This window comes from Lynx canadensis, chromosome D4 (genome assembly GCF_007474595.2).
Source record: "Lynx canadensis isolate LIC74 chromosome D4, mLynCan4.pri.v2, whole genome shotgun sequence".
NCBI lineage: Eukaryota > Metazoa > Chordata > Mammalia > Carnivora > Felidae > Lynx > Lynx canadensis.
In genome coordinates, this window is record NC_044315.2 from 42,403,280 (window position 1) to 42,415,351 (window position 12,072).

At 37.6% G+C, this 12,072-nt stretch overlaps 1 protein-coding gene across 1 annotated transcript in view; it reads left to right on the plus strand.

The window, feature by feature from the left end:
• Window positions 1-12,072, plus strand: part of SH3GL2 (SH3 domain containing GRB2 like 2, endophilin A1) — a 215,220-nt gene that overhangs the window by 151,835 nt on the left and 51,313 nt on the right. Inside the window, exon 2 of the mRNA XM_030294159.1 lies at window positions 7,186-7,254. Within this exon, the coding sequence (XP_030150019.1) occupies window positions 7,186-7,254 (69 nt within the window). The remainder of the gene's footprint in view (window positions 1-7,185; window positions 7,255-12,072) is intronic.

Consider the following 12,072-nt stretch of genomic DNA (forward strand, 5'->3'; position numbering starts at 1 on the left):
TTTGGGAAGTTGAAAAATAGAGAAATGCTGGTTTTCTTTTATTCTGAACATTTTTTATACTTTTTTTTATTTTCTAGAAGACAAAAATAGGATCATTTGCAAATGACACCATAAGTGATAGTGTAAACGATCTTTCTGGGGAGGGACTGAGGCTCTGCATGAAACTTCTATGATCAATCCTGCTAACGCCCTTTGAAGGGTGTATGCAAGTAATTAGCTACATAGTCTAAGGGAAATTCTCACCTTGGGGAAATAGGGCTTAGAAAGTTACTACTTTTAACCCCAGAGAATCATACCAGAAATCATTATAACATGCTGCAAATCAGTTACTACATTTTCCATATAGTATTTGACCAGAAGCAAGATAGGGAGATTGGAAGCTAGAAATAGGGTGAAGTGCTTAACTCACTCAAACTTATTTTAAAGTTTTAACTTCAGATATTTAAAGAAAATCGGTTTTCATCTTATTGAATTCTTGGGGGTGGGGAGGAGTCGCTAGTTTTTACATTATGCAAGAGGAATCTTTACACTTACCACTATTCAATATACAGATTCTATTTGAGAGTAAGAAATAGAATTAACCCCCCCCCAAAAAAAAAAAAGAAATAGAATTAACCCAATTTAGATAGATAAAATGCCTTTAATCATTCTCTAAGAAAATTAGAAGTTTCTGGATGGGAAAAATACGTATTTTTTTGAAATTCACTTCCAAACATCATGGCATTTAAGCATTCCAATTTAATGACAACTGAGAAAAACTAGTGTGAAACTTATATTCCATGAAGTGAATCCACCCTGCCTTTCAAACATGGGAATACCACCATCTGGAAAAACAAGATCTACTTGTATTTAGCCAAATAATCAAGAAAGTACTGCTGTAATTTTGACTTTCCTGTTTCCTTCTGAATATTTGGTATGTCATCAAGTATAATTTTTATTTTTTGGTACCTTATTAATGAATGATGATTAAAGAACTTTCATGAGTATGGGCTTCTTTTATTTATTACCATAGGTGATGCCTTTCTACAAGTACTGGGAATACAGTACAGTGTCCCACAGGTGTAGTTATCATAACTTCTTGAAGAACTTGCACGTTAATAATGTTGTGCTTTAATGCATTTACATTAAACTTAGTTTTTTTTAGCCAAATATAAAAAACAACTTAAAATTTTGCCTGTCATATGAGTAAGATCACGTTAAGACATAATAAACCCGTATTTTAATAATGATTATTGATAGTTTATAATGTGCTCTTTATATGTACATTCCAATTTAATTCTTTAAAAAAAAAAAACAACAAAACACCCAGTGTTGAATGGTGTTGTTTTTCATTTCTTAGGAGAAGAAATTGAGGCATTAAGAAGTTATGCATCTTCTTTTATATACAACCATTTGGTGTCATTGTCAAGGTCAAATTCATGTCTCAATTCTAAATCCATTTCTAAAATCTTAATTCAAGTGGCTCTCATTGACTTCCTTGTCAATGAGATTTCATTATACATATAAATAATTTTGTTGATCTACAGTGCAGATGGGCAGGATAGTGTATGAGTTCTACTTTTTGCTCTGAACAAACTAGCTGTGATTATGGAATGTCAAAGTAATTCTGTTTTAATATGAATAAATACATAGTGCAGCACATCATAAAATTATTTTTGATTTTGTAAAAAACATTTGGGAAAAGTATTATATTACTTTCTCTCATGTGAGGGGATACACACACACACACACACACACACACACACACACACGAACATGTTGGCCTGTGTGTGTATTTATACACACATATGTGCTTATGCATATAGACTAAAATACATACATATTTAGAATCAGGATTAATGGGAAGAATATATATTATTGATACTAATTATCATTGTTCTGAAAGTAATTTGGCAGGTGAATGTAGAATGGTTACAATTAGAAGAGAATTTTCTTTAACCTTGGCTATAAATAAACTATCCTTAATTATTCAATTTTCTAATTTTTTGCCTGTTACTGGTAGAGAAAAAGATATTACACTTACAGGGGAGATTAAACTCTGAGAAAGGAGGTACAGAACCAGTGCTAACTCATAGTTTAGGGTCTTCCTTTAATTAACGTACAATTTTTGACCTTAGGATAATTCTTTGAGATCATTTTTTCCACTGGTAATTGAATGTCTACTTTGCAAGCACTTTGTTAGGTACCACAGTCTCAAACATTTTTAGACAAAGAAGCAGGAGATATGATTCCTGCCTTTAGCATCTTAAAATTCAGATGAGCAAAGATCTTCAGCAATTTTATTAATGAAGTGGCTAGTTCCAGGTAGTCCAACAGATGATATGCTTTATTAAGAATGCATATTAAGTCTAATAACTTCCTGCTAGGGTGGGCAGTCAAGATGACAGAGAAGGTGAAATCTGGGTGAGCATTTTGAATAGTTGGTAGGATTTAAAAAATAGAAGAAGGAAATAGGTCCATGTACAAGGCAGAGGGAATAAACACAGTGCATTTGGTGGATTGTAAAGAAACCTGGCTTTGTATGATGTAAAATAACAGAACTGAACAAAAACAGAGAAGTAGGAAGTAAATCACTTTGCAGGTGTATGTGGTATGAATGAATTTGGTATTAAGTCTGATTAATTTCACTGATGTGATTTTTCAAGGAGACCACCGTAAAGGCAGTCAGAAACATGGGAGTTGAGTCATCAGTGTTTAGTAAATGAAACACAATGCAGGGAAGAATCAGAGCTGTAACTAGAGGGGGGTGTCTTCTTCCCAGAGGTGACAGTATGGAGGAGGATGAGTCATTGTTGGAAAGCAGTGCAGCATCCTCTGGGCTGTGAACAGTGGTCATTTATTTAAGCTGTCTCTTGCTACTGGTTCCCTTTGACATTTTTCTTATTTGGTACATGGAGAAAAAATAGCATGAGACAATGCTACTGCAGGCTCAGAATTAAGACTTTTAATTTAAAATGTGAGTTGACTATATTCTTTTTCTTTTTTTGGAAAGTTGTGCCTTTTGAACTACCATCCTGAGTGAGGTGATAAGTCTTATTTGCCTCACTGTATGCTTTCTCTTGTCAACCTAACATTAATATTTACAAAAAGACATTGTAGTTCAGTTCCACAGATCTTAGCTGAGTACCTGTTATGAGGAATACAATGGAGAGTAAGATAGAGGAAGGTGAAATTGCTGGTTTGATTGAAACAGAGTATATGTAGAGTGTAATAGATAAGATGAGAAGTTTAAGCTCTCGATGTAGTTAAGTGGGTACAGTTGAGAGTTTTGAATACAGGAGTTGTTGTTTGATGTGTTTGATGTTTTTGTTTTGTTTTGGGTAGCATAGGGGAGTATATTGGCTTATTTGTACTGTTTTGTTTGATTCAAATACCTTTTGCTGATGTTCATTTAAATTTAAAAACAATTTTTTAATGTTTATTTTGAGAGAGAGAGAGCTGGGGAAGGACAGAGAGAGAGAAACACAGAATCTGAAGCAGGCCTCAGGCTCCCAGCTGTCCGCACAGAGCCCGATGCGGAGCTTGACCTCATGAACCCTGAGATCATGACCTGAGCCAAAGTCCAAAGCTTAACCGACTGAGCCATCTAGATGCCCCAAAGTTCATTTAAATTTAAATAGGTGATCAATTTCTCAAGTGCTAGCATATTAGCCAAAGTACATTAAACAGTATCCAAAAATATTCAATACCATGAATTCTTAGTTTTTAGGGACCACCTCACTGGAAAATAGTAGGGCGAAATTATTAAGTATATGGTATTAGGTAAGGAAAACAAAATTCATTGTTGGCCAGATAAGATCAGGGAGCCTATATTCCTCACCTTGACTCATTCATAAGAAGATAGAAGTTTTAGTAATGATATTTAAAGATCAGGAGGGGGAAATATTTGCTTTACTGCTAAGAAATGAGTCAGTGTTATTTAAGCCCACTGTTTAATTCAATGCCTTGATATATTTAGATCCTTTGTGACTTGAAAAGAAGATAGCCCCAAGAACAATGTAGATGTCATTTTGAATATTGCTTTCTCCAAGAATCTAATTAGATAAGAAATTTTTATATCAGCCAACCAATCAGACCAGTACCAGAATCTAACTGCTAGCCTCATTTAGTATGTTTGGTGAACTGTTTCTCTCAGAGCAGTTCAAAATCAGCTTTGGTAGAGAAGAGAAAGAGCTTAATATCTCTCAATCCAACTTTCTCTCTACCTCTTCCTCCCATACCTGCACCCACACCCACACTAAGTATTTTAAACCAAATATTTAAAGCCAGTGGACTGATGAGTTGCCCTTGGTGTGAGTCATAGGACTAGTTCTAAATTATTAATGGCCATTGTAATTCCATTTGGTATTCTGTTTGATACAGTGAGTCAGCTATTGTGATGCCAACTTGTTTTTAGATGCAAAAAGGGGGGAATTAAAATCATTCTCAGCTGAGCAATATGGGATTGAATGTGATATAGGCCTTGTGCTTTTGATAAGGGCCGTATTTTATTCCCCAGAGATGATCAGAATGTGATTAACCCAGGATTACCAGGATTTGCTAATGTTACCATAAATGGAAACATTCTTGGCTATTTTTTGGTAACAATTTTGTAAATAAAAATTAAATGTCTCACTCACAGGTCATAGGAGGATCTGTTTTTGACCAAAATGGGATGTTGGGATATAGTGAGTTCCTTGACATTGGAGAAAGGTAGAACTGAGAGTTGGTTGAGGGCTGTGCAGTATATATTTTTTTATTTTGTAGGAGTTTGACTAGAGTTTCCCAGCCCAAATTTAACTGAAAACTATGTAATTCAAGAATAATAAGACACAAGAGGGGCTAAATGTGAGCTAAAACTGCCATCTCTGAACAAAGTGAAAGGGAGTAAACCTATAAAAATCACAGTAAAAATTTGTTTGCTGATAGAAAAAATTTGATTATTAATAACCTGTCAGGCCCTTCTATTTCCTGATTTTCTATAACTTAATTCCAAACATTCAGGTCAAGTCACTGGCACTTGGATCCCACTAGAAAGTTCTAAACTGAATTCTGGGACCTCCCTACCCCCATTTCTGGTTTGTTAAAAATCTTTAAGAAAGCAGGCAAAGAAGTTGACTTCTTTCCCAGATCACAGGCTTTTGATTAGGTGGTGTTGATGCTAGGCAAATCCTAGATCTGTATGGACTGCTGAAATAATTGATAACTAGCATCGTTTAGGACACAGGTTAAGTGAGGGTTGATGTCAAGGACCCAGGGTTAAGGCAGTGAATCTAATGGAACTTCAGGCAGGGAAGGTCAGCACCATGGACAGCTCCCCCAAACTAGGCTGGGGATGCGAAGGAGTCTACGGTTTAGCTTGGAAAAAATGCATTCAGGTCCTTGTTCCACTTTTTCCTAGCTAACAATCTGTACCATGGGTAGGAAATTTAACTTATGCAACCCTCAGTTTTCTCATCTGTGACATGGGAATAATATGTGATCTACATAGTTCTTGTGATGCACATATTAGATGACAAATTGTAAGTGAAAGTAGGTGTCAGCTATACAAATGAAAGATATTAATATTGTTTTTATTAACCTTACACTTTTAATAATCGACCTTTATTTACCTACGGTTGTATTATGTTAATGAAAATTGCTGGATTCTTCTCAAGATTTCACACTACAGTTAAAAAAAAAAAAAAAACTGGGGAAACCAGGATACTATAAGCAGATATATACTTCATTGGTGAGAGAAGGGAACTAGAATTTACCATCTGTCTTGTAGGTTCAGACATAGGTTCTTATACTTGATACACTATTTAATTTTCATAACAACTCTGTGTACCTAGCAAAGAGTAGAGGAGTCTGTCCATGCCATGGCCATTCATCACAACACATTCCTTCTGTTACTTATGCTGGGGTGAAATGGGTGGCATCTGGTATGCAGGTCCTGAGTGGTGATAGAATTCGTACTTTCAGTTTCTCCAATACTAGTCTCTTCTAGAGGTTTTCCTGATAGCAGAAAGCAGGAGTGAAGGAGAGACAGACAGAGAGACAGAGACAGAAGGAAGGAAAGGAAGGAAAGGAAGGAAGGAAGGAATACACTAAAGTCCCCAGCAGGGGGATATTGGGGGCTTCCATTGCCAGGAGACAGAGCTATATATCCAAGGACTCCTTTAGAAGGAGATAAACCAAACTCACAAGATGACCCAGGTTGTTACTGAGATTGTTGTAGGTCTGGCCTTGGTGGTGGCCTTCTCTGCAGAGACCTTCAATCCAGCGGTTATTAAAGAAAATAAAAATTCATACTTCAGTATCTGTGTGTGATAACTTTAATACAGTGACATCTTTGTAAAAAGCATCTAACTACCTTTATAATTAGAATATTTTAGGAGCAACAGAAGTCTTGAGTCATTAGCATTTAATATTCCTGCCTTTGATGAAACTAAGGTATTTTTCTTGTGATCCATTCATAAATTTTTATTAGATTTAATTTAAATCTTTATTTCAGAACAAAATAGGATATTTAACTTTTTAATAAACATGAATTCTACATACGGAAAATGACCATTTGAATGCATAAATTAATGAATATAAAATGTATAATAATGGGAATTGATTGGGTAGCAAAGAAATACCCTTAACTTCTTTCTGTATGGTTTATCTCATGTTTATAAGGATATAGACAGCTACAGGAAGCTTTATAAGATTAGTATTCAAGCCCTTTCATCTGAAGATCAGCTGGGCTGATTTTTTTTTCTTACCAGTTTGATAGATGCTTGTGATTATCTGTTCAATAGCCCATGGAGAAATAGATGGAAGAAGTAGCAATTTTCTACCTAGGTAGCATTTTAGATCCATTATCAGAGGGAAATGATAATTGTATGATGCTGTTGTCCCTCAGAACTTTGAAAAGGCAAATGTTAGTGATTAGGTAGTTATATAATGATGTATATAATAAAGAACACTGGGGTTGAAAGCAGAAGAAATAAGTTCAAATTCTTGTTTCAGTACCTACTGGGTGCCTGGTCTTTGGCAAATTGTTTAAACCTTCTGAGCCACGGTTTCCTTCTATGAAAATAGGACTGTCCCCCATGTCAGAGAATGGCTGTAGGAAAAATAATATTAGATGATGTTTGTGAAAGTGCTTGAAACTGTTAACACACATTTTGAAAAGAAACTTTATTTATAATAATTCTCCTTTTTGCTTGTTTTCTTTAGAAAGTGAGTGAGAAGGTTGGAGGAGCTGAAGGAACCAAGCTGGATGATGACTTCAAAGAGATGGAGCGGGTAAGTCTTGACCCTTAGAGCTCCCTTTGACATAAAATTGTCTAGCATACTAAGAGGGGAAGGGCTCTTCTCTGGTACCTGAAAATGCATCTTGTTATTGTAAAATATACTCTCCTTTTTTTTTTTTTTTTTTTTTTTTTAATTTTTTTTTTTCAACGTTTATTTATTTTTGGGACAGAGAGAGACAGAGCATGAACGGGGGAGGGGCAGAGAGAGAGGGAGACACAGAATCGGAAACAGGCTCCAGGCTCTGAGCCATCAGCCCAGAGCCCGACGCGGGGCTCGAACTCACGGACCGCAAGATCGTGACCTGGCTGAAGTCGGACGCTCAACCGACTGCGCCACCCAGGCGCCCCTATACTCTCCTTTTAGTGTATATTTTAAAACAGAAGACGCAAAGTATTCTCTCTTCCCTTTGTACTGAGAACAAAGCTTCAGCAAAGGTGAAATGTCATAATGTACTTTCCTGGTGGATTTTATCATTAATTTTCCAAATAGGACAACATAAAGTTGTGCTTGAATGGGGGGTGGAGTGTGAAAAAAATAGGGGAAGGTGGAAAATGGTGTCCTGAGTGTCTGGGAGAGTTTGAGTCACTGCCTGGCCTTGGTGGACCTCTGGGCAGGGCCATGTGGTGGCAGCAGGTGTGGTGGACAGTACGCATGAAGGGACCTGTGGGCTTGGCCATGATGCCCTTGAACTGCTTGACCCACAAGTCAGTTTATTGCTCTGAGTCTTATTTTTGTGTAAATGTAAAATGAGAATACTAATCCCTAGTTGGGGACTTGTGTTAAGGATGAAAAATAAGGTAAATCATTTAGCGTTCTGCCTAAAAGATAGCTGATTCTCAGCAGGTGAGGGTGGAGGTGGCAAACAGAATAGCCCATTTCATTTCTCTTGTAACATCGCCGTATTTTCTCTTTGAGACGGTTCATAGCAAGTGATAATCTAGGCTTATGGTGAAGAGTGTGTGTTGCGTGTTGCAAAGAATTGTTTCTGGTGTTCAACTGATGGGTAAAGGATCTGGCAATACAAACTCTGTACTTGGACAGAGAGGATGTCAAAAGCCTATAGTACCTGGAAAACTGCATTTTTACTTAGGTCACATCAGTTCCAGTAGGCTGCCTCAGTTTTGCCATTTGTGGTCTTTGTGTGAAGAGCCAAATGAAGAAAGTTGCTTAGGTGCTTTGTGCTTTGTCTTTTTCAGTTCTTTCTTTTGAGTTCATTGATGAATTCAGCAAATTCTTATTTTGTGCTTCTATGAGCCAAGCATGTAGGATACAGCAGTGAACAGAATGAGCATGAATTATTAGAAATTAATGTTTCTGTAAAAGAAACAGCAAGTAAGAGAGAACAGGACCCATTTGAGTTCCTGGAAAAAAAAAAGAGTTGCCAAGGGAGAGGGGTCTTATGAGATGAGATTGTGTAGTGTTAATGTAACTGATCATTCTGGCCGAGTTCTTGAGACAGATCTCACTGATAGCACAGGTACCCACTAGAAAGGAGATTTAATACAAGAGTCGTGAGGCCCAACCAGAAGTCTGGGAGTCCAGCCTCTTACACCTAATACCTGATAGCTATTTGCCCCCACTGGGGCAATTAAAATCTGCATTGATCCTTATTTCTCATCTCTGGACAGTTCTCAGTACTGCCCGATGAACCAAAGCTAGAACTCTCTGGTGTTCATAGTTCTGGAAATGGTATTCTACCCCTTTGTTTTCTACAGCATCTGAGAACAGATACTGATACATTTGCCTAGAATGACTGGATTCCTCTATTCCCTGTAATATTGGGGTTCCTCACACCTCATAAGAAGCTGCCCTGTGGGTCTGTTAATTTGCACCAGCTTCTGTCTCCAGCCATTATTTCTTAATCTCCCCTTCCTTATCCTTTGATTCGTCCCTCTCCCCTCAGGAGAGAATTTATAACATCCTCCCTGGTGCCATGTTGTTAATGACAGATTAGTCAGGCATTGAGGAATTCAGAACCAAGGAGTCAGAATTTGAGTTGAGCTTTCAGCGTCTGCCAGGACTAAAGATAATAAGCTAGGTAGCTCATTGACTAAGCTAAGACAAACTTTCCATTTTTTAAATGGAACTAAAAAGAACAGGGAATTTAGAGAATAGAGTAGAATTTATCACTGAGCAACTAATTAAGCCTTTGAATCCATGTCCATCTTGCAAACTAATTGAAATGAAAGAAGATCTTGTAAGTATTTTCCTTCAGGCAAAGACTCAAAGGCATTTCTGGGCTCAAAGGTAAGGTTTATTTCTCCTATTTCCTAGAAAATAATTAGTTTCTGAAGCTTTTGTCTCAAAAAAGGTATTCCTGGTGGGGGGGGGGAAACTTTTGCTGATTATTTGAGGAACACACCTTTGGTTTTATATTTGGGTTTATCTCTAAGTAAATTGAGAGATTTACATTTCAGAGCAGTGTGGAAGTTAATTTCATTTTACTACACATATTTGTTTGTTTTACCTATGGCACTGTGCACATTTTACACTCTACCTATGCTCAGTTTGCATTAAAGGTAAAGATTTCTGTGATAACTGGAAAGCACATGCCTTGGATTTGGAATCTCAAATCTTTTCTCTCCTGTTAATTTATTAATGACTCACAAAAATATTTTAGCTCGGCGTTCCCAAGCCTGCAGAAGAATCACCTGTCCACAGTCAGTTTTCTGATCATCAGGCATTTTGGGTACAGAGACCTTTGTTCAGATGCATTCTCAGAGGTGCAATTAGGCAACCAAATGAAATAAATTAGAGGTTTGCATCAATCAGCACTAGTTGGAAAGAGAAGTGGGTATTCCTAGATGTTGTTTCTCTAATCAGCCACCCCAGCCACTCTCCTGCCAAGATGCAGTAAAATCACACTTGGGTCTCTTAGCACTCACGGCTCCCAGAGCTGATTGGGTGGAACCCTGCAACTCTGTTGTCTCTGCAGGATCGCTGCCTATAGCCACTTCTTTCCTCCCCGTAAATACCTTGCCTAGAATTGTTTATGTTTTAGTTTTAAATGGTGTCTGTTGCTTACAAGATCTGTTAAATACAGATTAAAGTTCTTACTGTGGTATAGACATCTTGTAGATATGTTTATTGAGAAGCTGCAGATTTTTTGTCAAGAGGAAGTTCTAGAATTTGAGGATCTGTAATTCCTTCTTAAATCTCCATCTGTTGCTGCAGTGATACCGTGGTTTCGTAGGTGTGTGTGCGTGTGTGTGGTTATATTCATTAATTCATATGGTATATCCGTAAATGCGTCCTCCTTGTACAAAGTGTTGTGGTGGGCATCAGGAATACAAAGATGATTAAGGCACAGTTCTTGCCATCAAAGAACTTCCAGTTTTGATGGAAGAAATGTGGCTTACAGGACATGGTGTTTGGCACCCTGTGGAGATTCCCATGGAAGACCTAGCTCAGGTTGGTTAGATTGGTGGAAGCTTCCTAGAGCAGAGGGTGCCTGAGCTAAATGCTACAATTTTCTCTTGCCCTGCATATAGGAGGAGTGTAGTGTCCCTTTTCGCAGCATGAAAAGTATCTTGGGAAATCTCTTTTCTTGAAACCAGAAGAGGTCATATGGTTGGAAATGTGGTTGTATACCACTTCAGTGAGAATGGAATTCTTAAGGGCTGCCTCCAATTTTAAGACAAGCAGGATGTTGGAGAAGAATGGGAAGAAAGCCGTTCCATGTGAAAGTGTGAAAGAGTGGGTTGTTGACAGAGTGGGATGTGGGGAAAAGTCAGAAATGAATGTCCATGGTCATCATCTTCATACACTTAATTAGTCATTGGGTGGAGGGGGGTTGTTACAGCTTTCTATCCAACTCCAAGTGGTAGAAATAGAATTAATGAGTAGGAACTGTGAAGAGATAGAGTCAGGCTCAATGTATGAAAGAACTTCTGGTTCTCAGAGCTACTTAAAAAAAGGAAGCCATGGCTATAACTGAATTCCCCGTCATTGTCCATGTTTAAGCAGAGGCTAAAATCACCTTGTGAAGTGGTGTGAAGCACACTAGTCATCATCTCTTGAGTATTGTGGCAAGTAATTTGGAACTAATAACGTCACAATTAAATAATACCACTGGATTGAACTCTGGTGATTGATCTCAAATGAAGAAGGAAGGAGTAGAGTCTGGGCCAGCACACTCAGAGTAAAACATATGTGAGCACACCCTTTGGAGTCTGTCATGACTATGAATGTCTTTTTCATGGACGTGGTGGTAAAACAGAAGGTGTGGATGACTGTACTAAGACCCTCACTCACTGGTATACTTGTAAGATGGGTAAGAGCCCCAGACAAGATGAGCTCTAAAAACAGCTTTCTGGTGATCCTGAAATTCAGGGAAGTCACGGTTCTTCTCAGCTGTGTGTTTACAATATGCTTCCATGCTGATACTCATTAAAGGTAATGCCTGTGAAGATTAGCAAAAAAATACGTTGGGGAAATCTCAGCCTAATGCCTTGTTTATTTTTGTTTTTCAACACACTATTAATCAGGCTTTCCAAATACCAGATAACTGCTAGAAAGCAGAGCAATTTGGGAACAGGTACATTAATTCTTCTGAGCCAGTAGGGAACTATTAAAACATCCTTATTGGGCCAGACTGTATCTTACTGCCAGACAAACTTTCCCAGGGTACTGATTCCATTATGTCTCTGTGACTTGCTTAATTAGGTGTCTCATTCAGGGTTCTCATTAAGTGGGTACGTGTGCATTCTTAAAAGGTTCATTTTCTTAACTTCAGTGATAGAAAAATTAAGATTTTCAAAAGATTTAGTGTTCATATGGCATGTAACTGTGAGTTACCCCATGTCCGAG